This window comes from Barbatula barbatula (genome assembly GCF_947034865.1).
Source record: "Barbatula barbatula genome assembly, chromosome: 23".
NCBI classification, from domain to species: Eukaryota; Metazoa; Chordata; class Actinopteri; order Cypriniformes; family Nemacheilidae; genus Barbatula; species Barbatula barbatula.
In genome coordinates this window covers 17296024-17321768 of record NC_136786.1, presented here as the reverse complement: position 1 = coordinate 17321768, position 25745 = coordinate 17296024, and the positions used below count along the sequence as shown (strand labels likewise).

Below are 25745 nucleotides of genomic sequence, written 5' to 3'. Positions count from 1 at the left end.
GACAAAAGAAAGTTATCAATGACTACTATTGTTGTCATCAGTTGAGCCAGACCGTGTAAAATCATGGGTCATTCCAACTATGAAGTGTCCTTTTATACAATAAACACAGTTTTTGAACATAAATCCCATAACTTTTTAAAAACCAATGCAATATTGTGTAAAAATAGAGATGCATTTCCAACAGTCAGTAATACGGCATCGCATTCTAATCTCAAACTCATTGCATGAAACTGTGTTGTCATTCAAAACCAACAGTGTATGGGGTGGTCGTCTGGTGTTCACACCTATTGCTTATCTGTCGGTGTAAAGGGCATGCCGTGGGTCTAAATAATGCATTACATCTTTAGTTTATCTTGGCCATGCTGAAAAAGTAGTCTTTTTCCTCACTGCCATAGAAAATATGCTTGCAGTGTTGCTGAGCTGTGTGTGAAAGAGAGCGACAGACTGCAATATGCCTCTTGTATATTTGGATCTCTGTGACTCAGTTTTGTATTCTGGAGAGGTGTGAAAAACTAACTGGGAAAATGGCAAGAATAATCTTCAGTCATACACCTGCCTGTGCCCCGGGGACGAGGCTGTGCCGGAGAATATTTTTATTTGTATGCATTTGTCACATGACGCTCGTGGCTTAATGAATTTGCGGGTGAGTAATCTGGGCTACAGGCCACATCAGTTTATTGAAGCCAACATTCAGAGTTTCAAAGTGTTTCGCCTGCAATTGTTCGGGGTAATTGAGGTGCTATTAAAGGACTTTTGTGTTTAAAAAGATGTGACATCAGGAATAAAATAGCAATAAATATCAACTGGGATGTTTCCACCTCATGTTGACAGTCAGGTCATGTGACCAGCTCTACGGCACACACTTTATCTGTTTACAGAAAAAATGACAAATGCAACTGAATAGGTTTTGTTTCTACAATAACATTTGTAACCAAACTTTTGCTTTTGCATGATAATCCATTCTTTCCAACGGAATGACTATTGCTGTATTTGCCAGTAAAAGATAAAAAATATGCACCTTTTGTGTTGAAAACAAGCAGTATATTATTCTTCTTATTAGACTATTATACAGTAAACGTTGTAAATGTCTTTCCATTTGTTTTAAATTTATAGTAGCCCATGTTTTGAGACTGCCACTTATTTTTACTTTGTTTTTCTTATTTACCAAACGTTTAATGCCATGCAAGGACCTTTTACATTTCCACAATAGTTTGACCTTCAAAGCTGTACAATTCATGTGTGTATACATTCACTTTTTCGTGAACTCACGTGTCTTGTTTTGCAGAAGGAGCATGTGTTTTTGGGTCTGAGCTTTTCTATTCCATCAAACTTGTCAAACGCTTGTGCGGGCGGATATCAAACCCAGTGTTTTCTGTCCTTACATGTGTTTTTGCACAATAGCAGAAATATATATTCCTCATTACTCTTGCAGGAGGAGGATTTAGTTCCAAAGCCACAAAATCATACTTTTGTTAAGGAAAGACAATAATGGATGATGTTAAACTTTGTAATTCATGTGAAGATATATGTTGGCAAAATATTTTTTTGCTGCATTTAACTCACTACAAACATTAAGACACATGCCCTCAGATTCGTTTTTAAGATCATAAAAACATTTGTCAAGTGACTCAACTTTGTAATGCTGCGGTATATGATACAATATGAGAAAAGTACTGCATCAAATTATGTTTTTCTAGTATTATTGTAACACCTTTAAGATAAAGTGTAAATCACAAATCAACACCAATATAAATAATTTGCTTTATAAATTCCAATCCAATTTATCAACAGGAATGAAATCCATGAAAAAAGGTTTTCGGAAGCTGAACTTGACAAAAATTAATGGTGAAGGATTTACAGGAAGACATAAGTTGACACGTCGCTTTAAAATATAACTGAAGGAAGAAATGTGATAAAATATGCAGAAATGAAACAAGAACCACACTTGCAAGGATCTCTTTAGAAAGTCATCTGTGATATAAGCTGAAGTGAATAATGGAAACCCTGTGGCTGATGTCGGCTGTTGATTCATAGAGTTTATTGAATACATTGGATTTGCCAAGTATATGGATTCTCTGCATTGTTTATTTTCATTGCCAGTATTGTTTATGTCTGTCTTGTTAAAAATGTGCAGCATTGTGCAAATATGCACTGTAGTAGTTTGCTGTACCAGGACACAGAACAGAATGAAGACTTTGCTTCTGTTTAGTTTTTGAGTTCATTCACTTTTCCAGCGTCAACATTTTTGCATGTGATTAAAATAAGTTGTAATTCATAGGTACACAGGATAACACTATTTGGACTTTTAAGATGTAATTACATTTTTTTTTAGTTTTAAGGTTTTTTCTTAGTTTTAAGGTTAAATAGTGTGAAGGATTTTTCTTTTATTGATTTGGAATGCTAAAAAATGTTAAATCTAAAAGGAGAAGGTCAACTATTCCTTTTATTTAGTAGAATAATGAAAAAAAGTCAAAACAGAAAGAAAACATTGCATACTTGATTAACACGGTAAAAAACAAATATGAAAACAGCATCATTTCTTAAACTACGATTCATCTTACCTTTATACAAATGAAATGGATCACAGTGCGATTGTGGGGCCATATCAGCTGTAACCTTTCATCGACAGCACATCCAAAGAGATTATTAGCCTGAAACAGGGTAACATGATCATTCCGCAGGGCCCCGGAGATGCCTCCGCGCTGCCACCGAGATGACAGGATCAGGGGCTGGGATAAACATCAAATCGGGGTAAACAATAATGATCTTTAAGTTGTCTTTAAAATGCAAATAATTGGTTTGCAGGTTGGAAAGATTTTCTTTTTTTAACAGTCTCTGATGAATATGAACTACATACAGGGGACTTTAAACTCCGGGCCATTTGCAGTATCAAAAGAAAGACGAGGCATTCTTTTGGCTCCTATATGAACAATATCCGATAATTTTATACAATTCCACTTCAAACGATTAAAAACAGCATGAGTTTGCATTGTTCAAATACTATCATGGAAAGTGGCATTTTAATTGACAGCTAAATGCATAACAATAAATTCTACAATAATGCATTTGCTTACATGAACTAACAATGAGCAATATATTTTACAGCAATACAAATGTGCAGTTTTTTAAATAAACTGTATCCATGCAAGTGCGTCCTATGGTGTGACAGCCAACATTTAGAAAGCAAACTGTTAATAATATATTATTTTATTATTAACATTTACATTTTTCATTTTTGCTGTCACCATAGAATGCATGTGCGGTTTATTTGGTCAACAAATACTGTTGTTCATTGTCCGTTCATCAATTCTAATGTTAAAAGAAATGTTAAAACGTTGATTTTCAACAAGTATTAGTAAATGCTGTAGAAGTATTGTTCAGTATTGATCAGTAAAGTTTACCAACATGTCTTGTTTTCTGACACACACAAACACAGTCGAAATATATAGATTTATAAATCAGCATAGTTAATACATTTTTGCAGATATGGACAAGTGTGTCTTATGCATCTCCTTGAAAAAATTAATCATTTCTATATAATTGTAAGGCAACAGTCTATAATCGTGAAACCAACTGTAAACGTTTCTAAACAAGCCTGTGCGATTGATGGCCAGTTTACTCACAGGCAAGACCAACTCCATAAAACAGCCTCTCAAAGAGGCATCAATAGCTGTTAATATTTAATTCTGCCCATCCGATAATGCGTTTCACTGAAACAAATCATTACTGTATTGAATTCAAGATAAATGGTGTGCGGAAAATTCTGAGGCTTAAAGCATTTTCCACCGTTCTGCAAAGTACGCAATTTATATGCATGCGTTATATAAAGACATATGCAATAATTCATTACATTTTCAACGCAGATTTCTCATTTCAAATAAACAGACACGTGAAACAGTACAACACAGCTACGTAAAGTCCTTTTAAAGTTTTATTCACTTAAATTGTTCAGTGTTAAAGCAACAAAAAACATTTAGAATGTCCTTTGGTGTGATTTTCTTTTTTTACACTAATATACTGTATATATGCTGTACATATAACAGTATATATACCGTACGTTTACTGATATTCTTTGATGCCAGCACGTTGCCAATATAATTTAGGAAAACTTCACAATCCAACCGAAGGAAAAAAAATGCAATTAAATAAAACCTCGGACGAACAAAACCGAACATTTCATTCCCTTCTGCACCTCGATTGAACACACTTAAATGTTGCCCTTGAACACATTTCAGCAATAATACAAAAAAGTATATGTTCTACATTATTATTACTCTGTCAAGAAAATAACTTCTGTATTAATACAAAAATTAAATACACTTATGACTGTCTAAGCACTTCATCTGTGTGGGTGAAAACATACATCTTTGACCGTGGCCTCAGCAAACAGTCTGTCACGTTTCAACATTATGGGTTTCTTTAGAATCATTTTTGGAGGGTGATGGGGGGTGTGGGATTGTGACTGACATCACACGGACCGAAAGAAAACCAGAAATATTAAAAAGAAAAACATCATTCGGACTCAGCAGGGGTTACAGTATACATTCACAGAAGCACAGGGTCGAGGAAGAGTCAGGGGGGCTTTCGACACAAAGGACACACACCTTTCGGGAGGATGGGGTAAGGGGTCGGCTTGAAAGCGGTCCGAATGTGACAGTCTGAATAGATTTTCTTATATCCACAATGCACTGACAGCAAAGAATGCTTATGTTTCTTTTCATGAGTCCGTCTCAATATTATTACTGCTCTCTTTATTTTTAACCATATTTTTTCATAACAGCCAGTTCACACAACCCGAACAGTTTTCCAAAGTAGCCAAAAGCAGTCTAGCCAACATGATACCCAGAATGGCTCAGGTGAGGGGCGACAGCTGACCGGTACATGCCGCTGGCTGAAGGCAGCCGTTGCCGTGGTGATAAAGGGATGAGTCCGTCCGCTCGGATCCCTGTAGCTTTCTGTTGGGGAAGTGAGTATCTATTATGGCTTAGTTCGCGTCTACTTCCTGTTATTTGCTTTATGAAGCATATGCTCAGATAAATTCTATAAATTACACCTTGTTTTCTGTAATTTTAAAACGTTTATATGTAATCAATTCTTTATAAATACTATTTTATTGATATTTATTGTATTAAGTCCATCATCCTCTTAAATTTCGCTTATTTGGGCACATTCCACTTGGCTTGCCGAGTGTCGGTGGGTCTGGTGTTCTGCTCAAACAGAAGAAGCTGGAGGTTCGAAGATCTGCCTCTCAAAAGACCTTGGTCCAGCAGACCGCCACCAGGAGTTTGGGACCCATCGCGGACAGCAGCAAAAGCAGTATCAACGCAGGGGGCCGGAGGGAAGAAGCCTGGCCCGTGAACGACACCCTGCAGCCGCCCGGCTCGCTCTCACAGTGGGGTTTCTCGGCTCGCTCGCACATCAGGCCGGTGTAACCCGAAGGACACCTACAACGGACGTTTTTCTCGCAGGTGCCGCCATTTTGGCAATGCTGGAGCTCGTTGTCGCACACCTGGGCTGTGGCATTGAGAGGAAGAGGGTCAGCAGAAGATGCACACACACACACACAGGTTACACCCAAACAAGTATGAACACTTCTATGATTACATGGAGCTCTATCCTGAGATATCACATATTCATCTATCGCTGAAAATAGACAGAAATAGTCAATACAAAGTGCAGGGAAAATATTGATTGAAACGAAGCACAAGTACAAAATTTCATATCCTTATTAATAGAAATTCAGATGTGAACAACATCGATAAAAATTAAGTTTTGATTAAACACGAGTAATTCAGAATGAATAGTTTGCTTCTCCCTGGTGTTTTAAAAAAGTATTTTTACCCCTTTCCATTAAAAGCGTTTAACACGAAGAAAGAAACGATATCTCTGTCTAATATGTTTAAAAGCATGTACATGCACAAATCAGTTTACTCAAGATACCCTAGAAAATAGATTGTTTCTGGCAATAAACATGTTAAACTAAAGAAATTGTAAAGAAAACTTAAAATAGAAACTCCCATTAACAGGCTTTAGTTTTCACAACGTTTTCCTCCTGTTACGGCACTGCCGGTCATTGCCCCCCTCATGTTAATCGGCACATCGGACATCAGCACCAATGGGGAAACCGAGCCCAGACCTGCTCCCTTTTGATGCAAGCTGTTGAGCAAGCTGCAGGCAAACAGACTGCAAACTATCAAACCATCAGAGACAAATAAAAACTGATGAACAAGCCATGCCTCTCTAGTCTCTTTGTCTCTATAAGCTGCAGAGGAACGGTTCTACAAGGCCTTGCGCCTTCAGCGTCTGTTACCGAGCTATTTTTGGACAGACGGGGCTGACGGAAACGACTGGATGATAGATCGAGAAGGTGTAGCTCTTCTAGTCATAACAGGCTGATTAGGGAGTTGGCAGAACTACACGGTCTCCAGTCTCTCTCTCCATCTCCTGTGTGGATATGAACTGGTTGAGTCAGGGAAAAATGAGACCCTGTTTGTGTCCATAATTCCCTCTGTTCATCACTGCCGAGTCGTTTTACGATGCAGATCAATCGCTACCTGGTGAAAACCCACACGCGTACCACAAAACACGGCATTCGGGCATTAGACCTGAAAGATGAACGAGCTGTTTGGATTATCAGTGATTAACACACGCAAAGACTGAATGTGTTCAATTAGTGTTATAGTCTTATTTACATTCGTAGGCATTTGCATATAAAGTGTAGTTCCATCATCATATCTGTATGGTTGGAGAAGCACAGATACAAACAACATTTATGGAGTGATTATGCACAGAATGTTTAATTCAATGGGGTTTAATATTTCATAATATATATATAAGTACACACGTAATAACAATAATAATAAAAATAACAACGAATTCATTAATTATCATTACATAAAAATGAAATAAGAATTATAATAATAATAGTTGTTGGTATTTCGATTATTACTATTATTGCTAATTCACTTTTATGATATAAGCGCCACATGTATCGTTTAATAAACTAGATTAGTTTTTTTTATTATTTCAATAATATACATTATTAAATTGTTTCTATTAGAAATCATTTTATATCTAAAAACAAGCTGAAATTATCAAATTAATATGACTTATATCAGTGTCTAAATGTAAAGAAATGTTTAGTTACTATAACCAAACTTAATCTACAATTACCGATAAATAAATAATAATAATAAAGTAACAATGAATTTAAAGATTATGTAGCACGCAGCATTAACTTGTATTTACATTTATTAATTTAGCAAACACTTTTATCCAAAGTGACTTACAAATGAATAAATACTAGGACTGTCAAATGATTAACTTAGATTAATCACATCCAGAATAAAAGTTTGTCTTTAGATAATATTGTGCATTTTTTATTTTGAATGCTTCTTTGCGATGGATCGTTTGACAGACCTTAAAATGACCTTTAGTGTTGTCTAAAAGTTTACTTTTGTTGCCTTAAATGTATTGTTTAATTGGGTAAATGTTTCTTACTACAAATTCAGTAATTTTTTTAACACTGGACCGTAAGACATACTGACTGTACTGACTGTTTGGTTTTGAAACATCAGTGTTACCAAACCGTCCATGAAAAGGAGACTACAAAGAAAGGCAAGTTGTGAGTGAATTGTGTGCTGAACGGCTTCCTTTTGAAGAAAAATAAAACAAATTGACCGATTACCTTTTCCACAGCTGTGGCCTTCGGCAGGAGTGTTTCTGTATCTCGTCTGAAGACAGATTCAGAGACACAGTTTTGCACGCGAGATTTCTTTTGGTTCACACTGTGCGTTCAACTCTTTCTGTGTCTCAGGTTTGATGTCCCTCATGACCGGGTAAATAAGTGGAGACTGGGAAAGGCCTTTCAGTGATTTATGACTTTTATGAGTGCTAACAAACACGGACATGGAAACTATTTGCTCACTGTGCTGTTGGTTGAGAACACATCGTTCAGGTGCAACACACTGTTTAACCTCTACAGCCTATGCCATACTCTCTAGAGGCCTTGTCCGGGAAGGCATTTTCACGGAATAAATATGAGCACCTTTCTTAAAAGACCTACAGAAGGTCTTTTAAAAGCTTTTGAATGTTCCAAATTAAAGCGTGTGCAGAAGGAAAAAAAACAGGCATGGATAGGCTCCAACCCTACACGTTTATAATTTACCGGCGTGTAAATAAACCCATAAGAGAATAAATGGAGCATTTTAATGGGTTTGCTTTCGATAAGAGAGATAATATTTGTCGAGAGCGACAGTAGATTGCACGGTGCTGTGGAAATCAAAAGCTTATTTGAAGAAAGATTTGAGCTTTAATTGCGCACTGCAAATACATCTGAAAAAACCTTGGATTTTTTATTTGGCATGAACATTTTGGCCTTCGAGACTTTGCTCAATCACTAGAGCTTAAATCTCTTGCGTAGGGTATGATGCTGTTGTGTTGATGACGGCACTAAATTAAAACGATTCTGTGCTTTGCCATGTCGCATAACATTGGCTGAAAGTCAGTCACATGGTAATGCGTCTTCATGCTGCATGTTGGAAAATGGATGTGTATGTAAAGTCTCCCGGACCAAACCATAAACGGAGCATCTGCTCATTTGCATCCAACCGCATAGTTTACTTTAATCTTGTGACACGTGCCAGGGTGTGACTTTCTGCTTCTCGCAATATCCCGTGACATAAATCTGCCTCACACTGTTGCATTCAGAAATGACTCGATAGACAGATGCACCAAATTTTCAATCTCACGTTACATGCGCCTTCCTGTTCACTCTGGCTCAACGCCCCTTTGTGTTATCTGCGGCTTTGGTAAATGTTGACCTTTGATGCTTGAAGCCCACGGAAGCTCATAGCAGAGAATACAAATCAATGCTTGACCTGCAGATCGTTTAAACCGCGATGCTCGGAGCCAAAGGAGAAGCACCAGCCATCGCTGCGTAGCGTTAGCACAGGCATCAGACGTTCTGCTCACTCCAAATATTAGTTCAGCTGTCTGCGATCATGCGCCCACGTTCTCGCAGATCCTGAGTCAGTTCAGCGCAAACACGCATGCATGAAATTCTGCTGGGATTTACTTGCATCGCTTCGTTCGGTTCTGTAGAAAATGTCTACTTTCTATTCAAAAACAGTGTTAATAAATAACAATTGATGGTGATAATTATCTTGTATAATAAATGATCTAGTATCTAAATCTACAGTTAAACCGCTGCCAGAACTACATAACAGGTGCGACTGAGCCTCTGATGGAAGTCGGTCCAAGTCCTTTTCCGAGCGCTGTAAGCAAACCAAGCTGCTCTTTTCTAGCCAAAATACAGCAGCAAACAGACAGAGAAGGGAGAGAGGAAGGGAGGGCGAGAGAGCTTGTGAGAAAGAGAGATAGCGGGGACCAAAGCTGCATGTTGGGTGAAGGTTCTACTTACATTTGCAGCCATTGTCCCTCAAATATTTCGGTAGACACTCATCGCACTTAGCCCCTCTTGCTCCTTTCTTACATTTACAGTATCCTGTGCCATTACAGCGAACATTTTCTGAGCCAAAGGGATCACAATTACATTCTGTAGAAACAAGACACACACATACACACAGTGGAGAGACGGAGTCTGCGCTCTTCAGCCTCACGAATAACGTTTCTGTGTTTTCTACACAAACTGCGCTCGTGGCCTGAAATGGGCCTCTGCTGCCTCATTGCTAGTCTACAAAAGACAGATTTATCACCGGCATCGCTGAATATTTACCTCACGTCTACCATTTCACAGGATTGAAATGAGAAGCTTCAGCTGGGGAAGGTGAGTGAGGGTGGAAATGAGACAATGGTATTTACTTCATGGAGATTGTGAATGTTTAACGTCTTGGAAAGGCCATAATGTGAAAGCGTAGATGATGTTTTACTGCCTTTACTGCAACATTACACTGTGCATTTTAAACAGTGACGGGCTGCTCATATGGTGCATTGGAAACCTGCATCAATGGAAACGTTTACAGGGGACGTTACTAGTCATTTCTGCAGATGCATTACATTAACATTTAGTCATTTAGAAGATGCTTTTATATAAATCAAAAATATAATATAATATAATATAATAAAAAAAACATATTTTCTTTATAGAAAAAACAACTAAAATAGAAAACGTTTCTTTAAAAATGTCTCTGATAAACCTGGTTTGATCAGTAGGTAATAGATTAGATTAGATTAGATTAAACTTTATTGTCATTACACATATACAAGTACAGTGTAACGAAATGTAGTTTAGGTCTAACCAGAAGTGCAGTTAGCAAGTGCAGGATATACAGTGAATAAATACAGAATACAATAGTGAGAATATAATACAGTGGGCATGGACTATGAGAATATTTTGCAGTAGGTGTGTTCTATGAAAATATGACAGAAGGTATATACTATGAACAATATATACAGATGACTATATACTATGAACATTAATGTACAGGTGGATATGAACAGATAATAATAGGGATGTAATGATTCATTCAGCTCACGATGGAATTCAATTCACGATAATGATCTTACGATATGATTATTTCACGGTTTTCTTTACAAAATGAGTTGAGACAAAATGTTTTATATTGTGGCCCTGAATAGCGAGGTGAAAAAAAATGGGGAGAAAAAAAAAATCGGATTTCATACATACTGATAGTGACACCTGGTGGCCGAAGTCTGTATCGCATGCTAATGTTAGCTAGCCATATTTTTTGGAGGAAAACCATTTCGCGAGCGGAAAAAAAGTTTTTAACGGTGGAAAAAAAGTTTTGAAGAGTGAAGGAAAAGTTTTGAAGAGTGAAGGAAAAGTTTTGAAGAGCGAAAAAAAAAGTTTTGAAGAGCGAAAAAAAATTTTGAAGAGCAAAAAAAAGGCTTGAACAGCGAAAAGAAAAATGTTTGATGAAAAAAACATTTAAAGAGTAAAAAATAACGTGTTGAAGAGCGAAAGAAGAGTAAAAAGAAACTCTTGAATTAATTCAGCATATCCTCGTTTTCCAAGTTTGCAGTAAAGACATCAACCCCTGCTGTTCAAAACATGTAACGCCACTCATTTAACGTCATATTGTAACAGATTTTGAATCGGCTCACAGTGAATCGTTACATCCCAGTGAGTGATGTGTGTGAAGATATTTCTCATCATAACTACAAACTAAAACATAACCATTGATATTAAAATTATCAATGAATCCCTTTTTTTAATGCAACTATTGCTTTTCAAAATACACACAAGACTATTTTAAGCCTCCTAGAGCAACAGCCAACATAAAACCGTATATGTGTAAATGCAGCCTTCAAACGTGGGACTTTTAGCAAATACATTAAAGCTCATTTATTATTAATGCTTTGCTAAAACGCTGTAAACTTCTCCCATGAGTCACTTTTCACACATTTTGTCAGTTCGGTGAGTACTCTTCTGACTACTGATGTTGTTGGGTGGAGGTCAGGATCTGTGACCTGTAACACCTAAAGATGGGTGTAGGTCTAAAGCCATGACCTGTTTCTCTCTTAGCGTCTCTCTTTCTCCCAGAGTGACATATCCAGCATGCACCACCTTTATCTGTGGGTGTTAGTCCTTCCAGACACATCAACAGAGAAGTCCTATGCCAGACATCACCTTTGTCACAAAATTACACTTATGTCTAGCTTCTGTCTGTCTCGTCTTTCTTTCTTCCGTCCACTTGCTTTGTTTTCCTTTCTTTCACGTTCACGTTCTCTTTCTCCTTTCTATTTTTTCCTTTTTGTCTTTTGTAAAGGCTTATGACTCTACGTCTTGTCTTTCTTTCTTACTTCCTTCCATCTACTCTTTCTATTAGTTTTGCCCCTCTTTGTCACTTATTCATATTTCGTTCTTTCTTTCTTTCTCACGTTCTCTTTCTATTTTTTCCTTCTTACATCCACTCTTTCTATTCATTTTGCTTCCTTTTTCTGTCACCTCTGTTTTCCTTTTTTCTTTCTTAGTAGCTTTCTCTTTCTCTTTATGTTTTTGCTCTACAGTTACAGTCAGGAGGATCAACAAAGTTAAATCAACTTTCCAATAAAAACAATTTTCTCTAAAAACAAAATAAAACATACTCAAATGAGAGAATGCACAGTAATAATATAGATATATAATATTCATTAAGCACTGAGCACAATTTAGAGAATAATTAATGAATTCTGAAATCTCTACTTAATGCAGAATTTGCTCCTGGAAAAGCCCAGCTTGTGACATTTGTGAAATGTCTAGACACCTTTATTCTCAGAATAAAACCCTGAATATCCAGATTCAATGTGTAATTGTCTAAGATAAATGTCTAAGATTTTACAATTTGCGTCTTTACGCTTAACACTTGATGATTTTGTGCTTGTGGATATACGCACACATTTTTAAGGAATCAATGTGGTGCATAAACGCATGCTTTATGAGACTCGGGTGACGGCAGTGGGATGGACAAACATAGAAAAGTGGGTGAATGGATGGAAGATGACAGAGCGATAGAAGGGAAGGCCAGATGGCAGATTTTGGGGCTGTGTGATAAGCCATGTTTGTGGATGGGAGGTCTAGAGGACTGACCTATGCAAACATTCACATCGTCCAGCTCTGCCGAGGCATTGCGGTAGTATCCAAGCTTGCACAGCTGGCAGTGCTGCCCCCTAGTGTTGTGCTTACAGCCCACGCAAATGACGGTGTTCAGCACCTCGATGTAACTGCAGCGATTGGAGTGACTGAAGCATTCGCAGTCTTGCAAAAAGGGGAGAGAGATGGTGCTGTGTTTAGGGTAAGTGTGTACGAGTCGTGTTGGTGCCATCGCATGCCAGGTTTGGATGGCCTGAAACAGCAAAAGGATGGCAGGCACTGCTATGGATGCAGCCAGCGGTGTTAGATCACGTCAAGATGAATGGAGAAGCGGTGTTGTTATAAGAAAGTTTGCCTCGAGCACACCACAGCGATGGAGAAAATAACAACAACATGTTACATGGAAACGACAGGGTACAAATAAAAACCCCAGCGGATGTAATTTTCAACCCCGGCAGAATGCAGAAGCACACGCTGTTTGAAATTTACATCCGCAGTATTTATATTCTATTGGTCATGGAGAGTTGTGTCATAGATGATGGAAAAGTGCAGTGAAGGAGCTGGAACTTTGAAACACAGGAATAAAACAATGGCTTCTATTTTCTACACCCCCGAAATAACAAAAAGCACCCAGGTCGGAAATGGGTACACAAACTGTATACTCTCCACAGAACTACTACCGTAAAAATGAAAGACAAAGCATTTTTTTCCAGTATTGATTCTGTCATCTCCAAAATGAGAAATAGCACAACCAAATCAGAAATAACTTCCTATCTATTTCCCCATAGCCTCGAAAAACAACGTTTATCCAGGACCAGCAGGAGTCTGCCCTAGTTTCAAAGTGAAGTTAAATCTCAATGCTTGGATGCAAACATAAGCAGATGCCCTGCATACCGGGAACACCTGGTCAACCACCGGACCAACGCCCTCTACAAATCTTCTACCGCATGTCACGGACAGGCCGTTGCGCTTATAAAGTCCCAAGTTTTCAACCCTGAGTTGATGCTGGGACTATCGGGAGAAATAGAAGGATTGGTTATCAAGATCTGGATTGAGGTCAGGCCTCCTCAACATCCATTTCCTCTGTCCCGTGAGTCGAGGAGCGAGACCGATATATCTCCTGTAAAACGATCTCTAAAGCTGCCTGGATGTGTCAATCATTCTGTCTGGAAAATGGTTTAACAAAAAACCAGACTGAAGTTCTCGCCTGCGAGCCACTGCGGAATCATATCAGATTCTGTGTTCTCATCTGAACGTGGATCTGCTAGATTGACTGTATACAACGCATTGATCCAACATGATGCTTCCCCTCTGATTCATCAAGTTGAATCTTTGTCTCTGTGATTTCAAAGACTTGTTTCCCCAAAGCATTCAGGCACTTCAGTAAACGGGACCGAGTTTAGAAAAATTCAACGAGCATAGCTAGAAAAACAACAGAGTGAAAAACATACTATGCAAAAAGGGAATGAATTGTTATTAAATAAGGTTAGAAAAGGGGCTGGACGAGGAGGAGTTACAGGACCCATCGTTTACTTACCCTCGAGTTGTTTCAAGACTGCCTAAATGTCCTTGTTCAAGTGAACACATAGAAAGATATTTGGAATAATCTTTGAAGTTCTTGGCCACCATTGACTATCACAGTAGGTACAATTACAATGGTAGTCAAGAGTGCCCAAGAACTGTTTGCTTTCTTACATTCTTCAAAATATCTTCGTTCGTGTTCAACAGAACAAAGAAATGTATTAAGCAAGTTGTCCTACTATGATAGTCAACGGTGGCCAAGAACTGTTTGGTCACAAGCATTCTTCCAAATATCTTTCTCTGTGTTCATCAGAACAAAGACATGTACACAGATTTGGAACGACTCAAGGGTGAGTAAATGATGATAGAATTTTTCATTTCCTTTAAGGGGCAAGATGGCTGGGGATGATTTGGACGAAAAACATTATACAGATGATAACTTTATATATTTAGGTTTTTCGTCCAAATATATATAAATATGAATCATAGCCCTCCTACCTCTCTTACTGTTTGCAACTTGTACAGAAGGAACGGTTGACAAATCAACTTGAGGAGCTACTAGAAAAAAATAAAGATAAAACAGCAAAGAAAATTTTGTTTAAATGATATTCCAAATAATAATATAAACATTACTCTTTCTTTTCATAAATAGAGACTGAATGCTGTCAGTTATAATCCTATTTCTGTGTCATGAATAAGTACGCCTTTTCATAATAATCGACGCACAAAACAGACCGTGTATGGTTTATTCCCTGCAGGTGTTGTTACTTGGAAGTTTTTGACGGGCGTGTAAAATGAAAAGTCTGAGTTGCTGGCAGAAACTGCTCAGCTGGCATTACTGCGGTTGAGCTTCGCAGGTTTCTTGTGTGAGAGCTTGTAAAGGCTTACGACTCTACATACTTTCCAACACAACAGCAGAATGCAAAGCTCAGAACAATCCCTAAATGATCCGCTCATGGTGCCGTCACAAAACAACCCAATGGCAACAAAGACCAACCCGGGCCTGTATCAGCCTATCTATACTTATCATAGGTATGTGTGCAGATGTGCATGTCTATTCTTAGGCTTGACAATGTTTTTTTAAGAAATTCAAAACAAATAAATAAAGAAAAAATCTATAATGACGACTTTGGATGGATCTTCACTCCTACAGCAGCCTATAGAATTATTTTGAGAGTCAGATTAAGAAATTGTATCCAAGTTGAAAATGGACCCTACCTTGATTTCGGTTAGCGACACCTAGGGATGATATGTTCTGCCGAACTGCGTGCAAGCAGGAGAAATCAAGAGTTAATTGAATGCACTGGCTTTCAGATGCACTAAGACGGGTGCGGCTCATGTACACATACACAGCTACACATCATATTTCCAGATGGGTCATTCATAAAGGTGAGCTGAGAACAAGCAACCAACAGACCAATCACAGATCTTCCCTAGAGATTGTACGTAATTGAGCTGTGTGTTGTGGCTCACTCTTTATAACATGGGAATGACAGCTGACAGATATGAGAAGAAATCATGTCAGTCAGTTGGAACGTGACAATAGCCTTTGTTTTAATTTAAAATTGTTCTAAACTATTTGTAATGTTTTACTGATAATTTTTATGCCTTCTTTTCTTTGAAGGTGGAAAGATTACGGCTGGGAATGGAGTCTAAGAGGCAGCGCTAAATCGAGAGGACCGAGCCAAACGCTCTGACACAAACATGGTTTGTCCCTCACGTGAAACGAAGACGAAGGGTGCAGGAATTCCAGTGAGGACACGTCCAAAACACAATTGTTTTTGGTTCACGGAGACATAGAATGGTGGTTTGGGGATTCAGAATGCATGCACACGCAGAATACTGACTGAAGGAAACCCATCCTGAAGACCCGTTATGAAATGATCTCTATGTCCAATCACATTGGGAGAAATTACTTTTTCCATGTGATTTGCGGAATTCCGTAAACACAGCTGAGTTTTCAGTTCAAGCTCCAGTAATGTTTTATGAAATTAAAGATGGAAAATAAAGGTGTAAGATTAATAAACTGAGGATGTGTCTACATCATAACGTGAAAAGTGTTTCTCTTCCTTTAGATTAGCATTTTTGATCTATCTTATACAAATAATAATAAAACATTGATGAATACTATTTTTGTTGGTATACATTTCTAAACAAATTCAAATTTAATTTGTCAACAAACTTTCCAAAACGTATCTTTATCGAACTAATCTAATAATCAGAGATACACTTTTTTCACAAAATCTATGTTTTTCAAGGAATGTGTCTCGTTGTTTTTGTATTCTGTGAGACACCGAGAGTGGGCACACAGCAAATGGCAACAACTTCGCTTGGATGAAATCTGTCCTCAAAATGAGAGTCCCCTCTTGTTATGTTTCACTCCCTCGAGAGCCAGTGTCAGGCTTTCCGTTGGAGCTTTATCATTAACATTAAATGTGTTCTCTATTAGCGAGCGATTAAGCCCAATGCTTGTCGCATCTGCTCTTCATTCATGTTTTTGTTAGTGAATTGGCTGATAAAAATTACATCAAGGAGAAGTGACAGATTTTAATCAATGCCACGGCATCAATAAAATGCAATTCCGAGCTTCCAAAATCTCATCTCAGAATATTAATTTAGCCTGCATTAGGCAATTCTGGCTCTCTTAATAAACTTGAAATAGAACTGAGAAAAGTTAATAATGAATTCAATTATCCTCAAGCAACTCAGAGGAAACGGCATTGTTTTCCTTTTCAAGCTGAGGCGTTGCATCACTATCCTCAAGGACAACTTCTATTTACATTCTCTCTCTCTCTCTCTCTCTCTCTCTCTCTCTCTCTCTCTCTCTCTCTCTTGAGGTTTGTAAAGGTGTAAAAGTGATGGTCAGAGGACAGTTTTTGTGGACTCATCTCTGTTCTGGAGTTAAAAAACCAAAAAGAAAACAGATTTTTCAGGACCTTGGCTGCATTGCGAGTGTCCTCTCTTTGTGTCATTCTAGATGGAAAATTCACCATGAAGGACAGTGAATGGATGTTCATGGTACAGTAGCATGTGGGAGGGCTGTTTGATATTGTCTGAGCTCATGCAAAAATGATGTTTCACAGGCCATGCATTTCAGCCAAACAAACAACACTTCTTGAATGGTGGGGAGTGGCGGAGGGGTCCACTTGGTATGGCCTTCATTTCTGATTAAATCTCCAATATTGGTATTATGTTACATTTTGAGTTTTACAACCAATTTAGATTTTTCATCAGAGCTCAACAGAGGGTCAATGGCAACCATTATTTACAATGTGTAAATCAGACTCTGTTAATTAATAATTCAGATGTTACCGCATGAGTCCATGATATAAATTACACCGTGTATATTTGTCCTGGAACCAGGAGACGTAAGGCATGTGTAGAAATATTTAGGGCTCTACATGCATTCGGACTTGTTCAATATCTCTGTGGCTCCGGTTTTCCTATTCAGCCTTCCTGATCTTGTAACTTTATCTGTCTGCCAGCTCACAAGGCCTCTGGCAGGACCAGATAATAACACACACCCGCATTTCTCATATTAAAATGATCTTTTCCTCTTTCTACTTCTGCAGGGGTCCAGAACTTCAACAAGGCCCTGTGCTATTTATTTAGAATATATTAAAGAGAAAAACAATGGTATTCTATATGCATGCAAAACACTGGCCTTTGAATTCAGCTTCAGCATTTTAGATTTATTCTTGCACAACCTTTTATATGGCTGGAAGCAATATTGCCATTGTCTAGAAATCGACTCTATTAAAATGTACTCATGTATGGTCACACAGTTTTGTATTTGATGGAGCAGTTGAAAATCAGAAATAAAGGTTTTACCAGGAGTGGACCTGTGGAGAAGTAAGAAGCAAAGCTGTGCATGTGTTTCATGTTGATTTAGAGCTATGAATTTGTTACTTACTAACTGGGCCAACGCTATTTGGCAGACCTGAAAGAGAAATGAGAAAAGAGATTTTATAAACAATTGTTCTAAAATAATTACAATGACTTTGTAGAATATCGAAAATGGCATTAAGCAATTACATGACCACAGACATACAGTTCACACACTAAATAAAGGTGCTTTATGATGCCATTGGAAGAAGCTTTTTTTGTCTAAATGGTTCCACAAAGAACCATAAACAACCGAAGAACCTTTCTGTACTTTGTGGCGAAAAAAGGTTCTTCCCATTATAAAAAGGTAAGAAAGAGACGGTTCTTTAAAGAACCTTGGACTGAATTTTTCTTTGTGCTAAAATTGTTTCTTCTATGGCATCACTCTGAAGCACCTATATTTTTAAGAGTGTATAAAAAATAACACACTATTTTATGGCAAATTCAAACACTTTTCTTTAGTTATTTTATATTTTTAAATAATGTAAAGTTTGTTCTGGTGTTCCACCAGCATTCCCCGGTGGTGTAATGCCGTGACGGATCAATCGGTCAATGTACTTGTCCGTTTTGAGAGAGACGAATGGAGGATTTCTTCGGGAACGTTGGAGAGCTCTCGGACATAATGGTCAGGTCGCAGAAAGGGATGTGAACCCACGGCCCTGCCATGTGCCATCGATCTAGTGCGCAACATCTAATCTCTCCCCCTGATCTCTGCTTCACACGGACAGTTAAGAGCGAAATGTATGACCTATTGGAACGAGGGCTGAGAAATGTTTGGGTAAATACAGACTCCAGGCTCCTCTATGAAAGGGAGGAAAGAATGCAGAGAGAACACAAGGTATACAAAATTGAAAATCATGTCCTGCTTTCATTATCTAATGTAGCAATACCAATAGGGTCCTTAACAAAACAAGTTTTTCAAAACTTTTAATTTACAACAACATGTACAGATATTTCCAAACAGCATCCTCACTGTAATACAGCACCCCCCCCCCCCCAGGTAGCATACTCGCAACTTAGCTCTGAATACATGCAGGCTTTTAGTGTCCGTGTTTGTATTCATCTTTGCGATTCATGTAAGTGCGATACGACCTGGGCTTTAATTTATTTATTTTTTCATCTCTCCTGGACAGTCGTCCGCCTTGAGACGGACGCAAAATATCATGTGTCAAGTTATTAGATTAACTTTCAATCACGGCGGTTTCCAAGCCTCTTCACCTGCTGAAACTCTCCATTATGTGAATCGAATTGCGAAGCCTGATGCTGAAACGCATTAGGCTGCTTATGTTTATTGCACACGCTATTGATTTTTACCATCTAAACTTCGGCACTCTGGGGTCACTCAGTCTCAGAGATCAACTGTTAATGTGCAAAGACACACTCGCAGACGTGAGCATGCGCACACGGACACACACACCCAGAGTTGTGTGGATATAAAACATGATATAGATTTGCTGCTAAATAAACATTGTATGATATACAGTACATATAAATCTTTCCACTTCACTATCCAGGGTGTACCCTGCCTGTGCCCTAAAATACTGGGATAAGCTCCAGCTATCCGCAGGATAAGTGGATTATGAGGGTGGACCTTCCTTATATCCTATGCAATGTATCCTGTTACCTGTACAATTTGTTTGTACATCGCTGATACATATAAAAAAATTTCTATATTAGTTCTGTCAAATCGATTAATTGCGGTTAATTGATTTCCCCCCCAAAAATGTGTGTTTATATAATATATAGCGTGATGTGTTTATTTTTATATGTATATATACATGTGTCCTATGGTGTGACAGCAAACATTTTGAAAAGATGATATATTGTTATATTACTAATATTTACATTTATAATATGCCTTTTTATAAATGTTGAAATTGTCGCAAATTGCAATTTACAAATATTGTTTCTATTTGCATTTATTTGCAGAAAACTTAAACTGGAAAAAAATGGAAACCTCAATACTGCAAAGAAAACAAGTTCATTTTCACATCCAACAATCCAAGAGTACATTTTCTACATGTATTTGGGAAAGAACCGTATTCCGTTCAAAATTATTTTATTTTATTTAGTAACCTCGATTTTTATTGCAGTTTTCAAGTAAAAAATATACATATAGGCTAAATACATGTAGTATACATAAGTAATATATATTTATACTGATGTAAATTATATTTAAATATACATTTTCTATAAAATATATACAATTCTGTAATATATACAAAATGTATATTAATGTTAATCTTTGTTATATACACACACGTTAATGTGTGTGCATTTATACATATAAATACTTAATATAAATATACACACGTTATTTAAACACAAACATTTCTTTTGGATTATTATTATTATTTAAGTACGATTAATCAAGTTGACCTCACTATTCTATACATACGATTCACTTTCTCCCAATCAAGCAACAAAAATAATAATAATTATCTGTCAAAATACACCTACTGTGTTGTATGAAGCTGCACAAAATAATAAAAAATAAAAAGCCTCCCGGGGCGATCCACCCACACATACATAAACACATGTTATAGTGACAGTTAATTTTTCAGGCTTCCTCCCAGAGGTTGACAGGACATAATTAACCCAACCTGGGCAAGATACCAGATCTGTCCTGCCCTACATAATACACTCACTCGCCTGCCAAGTCATCCTGCTTGAAGGATTCCCACCGGACGGCATGAAAATTGTGACGGCTTCCCTTTTTCCATTTTTAAAAGCCAATCTGTTCATTAACCACCCACTTCCAAAGCCAATGAAACAACACCTTCGGCCAAAATGTCTGTGTTTTCATGCCACTGTCTTTGAAAACGGAGCTAGTTAGAATTGCTGGTGGCCTCATTATTGTTGTTCTGGTAGAATAACATTCTGACCTTCACAGAGTCTCATCTGTTTGCTTTTTCCGTCCACCTGGACATTCCGGTAAAGCTTATCTACGAAATTTCTACCCTAGGCAAAGTTGGTAATTACTTTCTCTGGCCACTTACATCTCCTGGCTATCCATCATCCGTTCTCTACCCAGACGTGAGGCATGACGAGCACAAGCAACCGCGTGGGACTCAACACGGAAGGAAAAGTGACAATCCCCCGAACACCGGATCAAGCCGAAGAGATTCGGTGGATCTTTGAGCCCAACATCTGCTACAGTAACGGGCCTTTGGTATGAACGTCTTGTAGGGCAGAGTGAATAGATTTGTACGTAAGTATAAAGAGCATCTGCGGTGAGTCACATTTAAGATTCCAGGAATGCGACGCAGGGTGGAAAATCTTGCGATGGAAGAAACAAATATTTGAAAGAGAGATTACCGTTGCGGCAGCACGGAGATGTGAAAAAGGCAGAGTAAACAATCCAGGTCTCAAGGGGGAATAAGGAGAACATAAGACAAAACAAAGAAAAAGAGTCAGAGAAAGAGAAGAAGAAGGAGAAGGAATGAGAGAGAGAGAGAGAGAGAGGGAGAGAGAGAGAGAGATAGAGAGAATAATATGGTTTTAGAAATGACACTATACGTGAGTCGAGATGGAAATAGAGAGTGGGGGTTGTTGAATGTGTGCATTCAGGGTGGAGATGTTAAAATGAATAATTAGATAACACAAACGATACAAATAACTCCTCTTCTGGGAGAAGACAATATGGCCACCTGGCCATTCAGATAGCACTAATGAGAACATCCGTACGGCACTGGAACAGGGATTGAGGACATTCCTAATCCCACTTCAAGAACGTTCATGTTACAAAACAAGAAAGGTAAACATCTTCTCCAGAGCACAAGGCGGAGGAGCATCGGCGACAGGGAATAGTCATTTGTTCCCACCATGATGTTCTTTCTATAAGGAGTTTGCGTGTCTGAGAATGTCAGGTGAGGGTGGAGTTAGGAAGCTTACAGCTGTTGAAGTTTCAGACCAGGAACGAACGGTTTGATTCAAGGACGCTGAACAATGGCATGGAAACACGCTGACATCTGGCACCACCGTACTTATGTACACTAATTAAAAAAACAAAATCAGCCATCAGTACATTACGGCACCGCTGATAACAATTTACTCTCATTGCAACTGTCATCTCCAGATGTGTCGGGCTGTCTTACCTAGCTGGGCTGAACAGAAGTAAATGAGGTTTTATGAAACCTCCCCCTCGGTGGATCTCACCCAGGCGTGATATTCATGGCTCCTGTGTTGTTTTCAGAGAGGAATTTCATATCGGAATAATTAAATGTTAAAAAGCTATCAAATCAATAAGTGGCATAAAAGCGTATATCATGTTCGGCTTTTATCCTCATGGACCGAGGTCAATGAGAACCGATAAAACCTGTACTGAAACAGTGTCGGGACACATCTCTGTTTAAGTGCTTTGATCGAGAGTAATTTACAAAGCCGGACCGGTTTGATTTGAAGTTTCATTTGCACAGTGTAATCCTACTAGGACAAGAAGAATTAGTCTGTAAAGAATCCCTGTCTCGGACCACAGAGTGTTATTCGGCCGAGAGTGCGGGCGGAAAACAATTAGCGTTGCTTGATAATCCCCCTGTCAGATTTTTAAGGGCTTTCTGATCTTCTGTTATTAGACGCAGCAATCGCCCCACAGTCGCGGTCTTTGAAAAACAGCAGGCGAGGTGCAGATCGGAACCTTGTTTTGACTCGCCGTCGAGAAATCCTACATCATTCTGACAACCCGTAAAACACACAAACATTAGTCAAGTTTAAGAAGGCATTTTAGATTCAGATCAGCACGGGGCAAAACGTTGTGTCTGAGAAAATGGGGGCGCCCTCATCACTTCCCCTCCACCCGACAGCAGAAATGGTCTGTCATGGCTAATTCTCCAACTGATCGCTCTCAGACTGGCCGTTCCGATGTGAAGCGAGAATCTAGCCCCTGCGCTTCGCAGAAGAGCGATACCCACTTCTTTCTTCTCAAACTCAGTTTTTTTCATTTTGTCCAAACCCACAAAGGCTAACCACACCAGTCTGTGCAAAAAAGGTGACATCACTCTTCCATCCTGTTACCTCAATGAACATGTTGCTACTATATCACACGTGTAAAGCCGTGGAAAAAAAGAGACCATTAAACAATAAATCTGTCTTTCGGAATGTACTATTTATGTGTTTATGTAAAATTATCATAGTTGATCAACTACTAACATTTCTCCCGTATTTTAAGTAAAACTATTGTTCCTATTTGCGTTTATTTGCAGAAATGAAAACTGGAGAAACATGTCAAAATGACAGCGAATGCTCTGTATTTTATCAGACCTCAAATACTGCAAAGAAAACAAGTTCATATTCACTTTTAAGCACTACAACAGCAATATTTGTACATGTATTTGAAAAAAGTTAAATAACTTGTTTATGTGGTAACCTTGACTTTTTATTGACCTTGTCATTCCGTCAGTCTTTCACGTTGCTGTTGGATGACTTTGTCACTCCTAAGGTTTGATTTTGTTTAAATTGAACACACTGGACTGGAGTGACCTATACATTTAGCAATGCTAAATTAATGAAAATTTTGAAGGGTCTTTCATTTTATTCCGTAGCAGTATATACAGTAGCTATAAACAATTATCTTTAAAGAAAGGGATGAAGGACCATAAAATACTACATCATACTTCCGTATAGTAAATCTAAAAGTACTAAATGTGCAACATCTATATTGTGTTTTATTGTGTTCGTTATAACACTGCTTACCATTGTTTGTAATTATTATGCTGCATGGTGGCTCTGTCAGGCATATTTCAGTTCAATCGGTTTTAAAATGAAAACCCGCCTTTCTTTTGCCTGAAATATTGCTATTGTTTAATCCAATAATTTTTAATCCACTGGGAATAAACTAGCAGTCTGCCTTTTAAGGCATTATTAAATTATGGATTTCTCACTCTCCTCAAACAGGACTATAATAATGGACTTTAAGGTGAGGTCGTGTTTTATACTGGGCTCAAAGTCTGTGCAGATTTTTTTAATAATGCCCTGTCAATCTCACTCCTTCAAAACACTCCACCGGCTCCAAGTGAGTCATGAGGTACAACAGCTGCCAGGAGGCATACGTCGCTCCACTCGTGCATGCTCTCTCCACACACACACTACCATGCACACAACTGAAAAACTGACGTTCCAGTCATATAGTTTTGGCACATACACAGTTTGTTTGCTATGCATGCTAAGGTCATATCGCTGATACATAGCACTGCTTTGATCCCAGAAGCATATGGTGAGCATCTAACAGTGTTACCTTACTTCTGGATATACATTCTGTGTTTTGGATGTAAGAATCTGTCTCCTGTCATTTGAATTATACTGCAGTGGTGGTGTTGTCCCCAGGCTGGAATAATAGTACAGACAGCGTGGGTTTCGAAAGGCTAACTCTCCTTCTGTTTTAACATCTGACATACAGTATGTGACTGCTGCTTTTGTTAAGGAAGTATCATTCTGAAGAGAAAAAACATTACCGTACCATTTTTAGGGCAATATTCTGTCGTTATGACCAAACTATGGTCATGGTCTTAGAAAGTATTATTATTTAAATATAACTTCTGTAAAGGGTCCAAAAATTCAAGACGACATTAAAATCTCCCCCACCTAAATCAAGAAGTAAACAGACTATTACTGGATTTAAAGAAAGACAACGAAAATAACTAGGGATGTCAAAAGGGATTAATCATGATTAATCGAAAAAAAAGGTTTGTGTTTATATAGTAGCCTAAATGTGTGTGTATATTTAAAAATAAAGCTTACTAACACAATAAAACCAAATAAAAACATAACACAATGAAAAACATAATTTTTTGAAAAATGTAAACATTTTAGAACCAAACTCATCAAATATACATGGCACACACAAATATATTATTTAAACATATAGCCCTAAATTAAAATATTTATTTTGTTACATATATCATTGGTCAGGATATTAATATCATGACAACAGTACAGCCACACTTTTTGGGTCGCTGAACCTGTCCAGTAAAGAATAAATATTTAGTAATTCAACAGAACTGAATCAAGTAAAAACCAAGACTGTGTTCTTAAAGTTGAGAAGTGACTGTGAACGCTCGGTGACAGAGTACCTGAGAGGACCTTGTTTTTAAGAAGAAGTAGGGTAATGGCTTTTGAAGAGACACCATGAGCACATTGTGAAAGGTAGGACAGCAGCAAGAAAGATGGTTTACGGTCAGAAAAAAGGACGTGTGCCTTGTTATCCGCACACATACAGCCTGTATTGTTCTTTCCAGTAAGTGGAATAGGAGCCTGTGTGTGTGTGTTTTTACTCACAGATATTTGCTGTGCCCTTGGGGATAGGAAGATAGGATCCAGCGCTCCAAGCTCTGGACTGATAATTCCTCTTACAGCGGCCGCAGTCGGGCCCCGTGGTGTTGTGCTCGCACTCGCAAGTCAGTTTCTCTTTGTCAAAGATGCAGCTGTTGGCGTGAAGGTTGCACTTGCACCTGTCGTGAAAAGGAAAAACAAGGAGGAAATAAAACATCTGCCCTTGTGGATTTTCAATTGTGGAGTTCAATTACACCCGAGAGAGGGAAAAATTGGAACCAGCACTTAGAGACCAAAATGAACTTGTAAATCCTTTGCATTTCAAGTAAACGTGCATCTGTATGTGGTGTTTTTCTGAAAGCCTTCCCGAAAGTGACTTTAGAACCTTGAACAGTGTTGTCAAGGATTCAGCAAAATCCACATCATTATTTTTCCCTGCTTAATCTATTTTTTCTTTCTCTCTCTCTCAAAAGATAGGTTATTTATAATTGTCCCACTGGAGAAGGAATAATTACAGACA

The 25745-nt window shown here is 38.2% G+C and overlaps 1 protein-coding gene and 1 long non-coding RNA gene across 2 annotated transcripts in view; one reads left to right on the top strand and one right to left on the bottom strand.

Annotated features, from left to right (window-relative positions):
- Positions 1 to 2197: 2197 nt before the first annotated feature.
- On the top strand, positions 2198 to 6231 carry LOC306911945. The gene is made up of 3 exons (XR_013788289.1): positions 2198 to 2751; positions 4781 to 4966; positions 5220 to 6231. It is a non-coding gene; the product is annotated as an uncharacterized lncRNA (long non-coding RNA).
- ntng1a (netrin g1a) overlaps positions 3911 to 25745 on the bottom strand; it is a 73481-nt gene continuing 51646 nt past the window's right edge. Inside the window, exons 4-8 of the mRNA XM_079487674.1 lie at positions 25232 to 25404; positions 17988 to 18014; positions 15293 to 15337; positions 14573 to 14632; positions 3911 to 5514 (exon numbers count right to left, since the gene is read on the bottom strand). Of these exons, the coding sequence (XP_079343800.1) occupies positions 5249 to 5514; positions 14573 to 14632; positions 15293 to 15337; positions 17988 to 18014; positions 25232 to 25404 (571 nt within the window). The 3' untranslated portion in view covers positions 3911 to 5248. The remainder of the gene's footprint in view (positions 5515 to 14572; positions 14633 to 15292; positions 15338 to 17987; positions 18015 to 25231; positions 25405 to 25745) is intronic.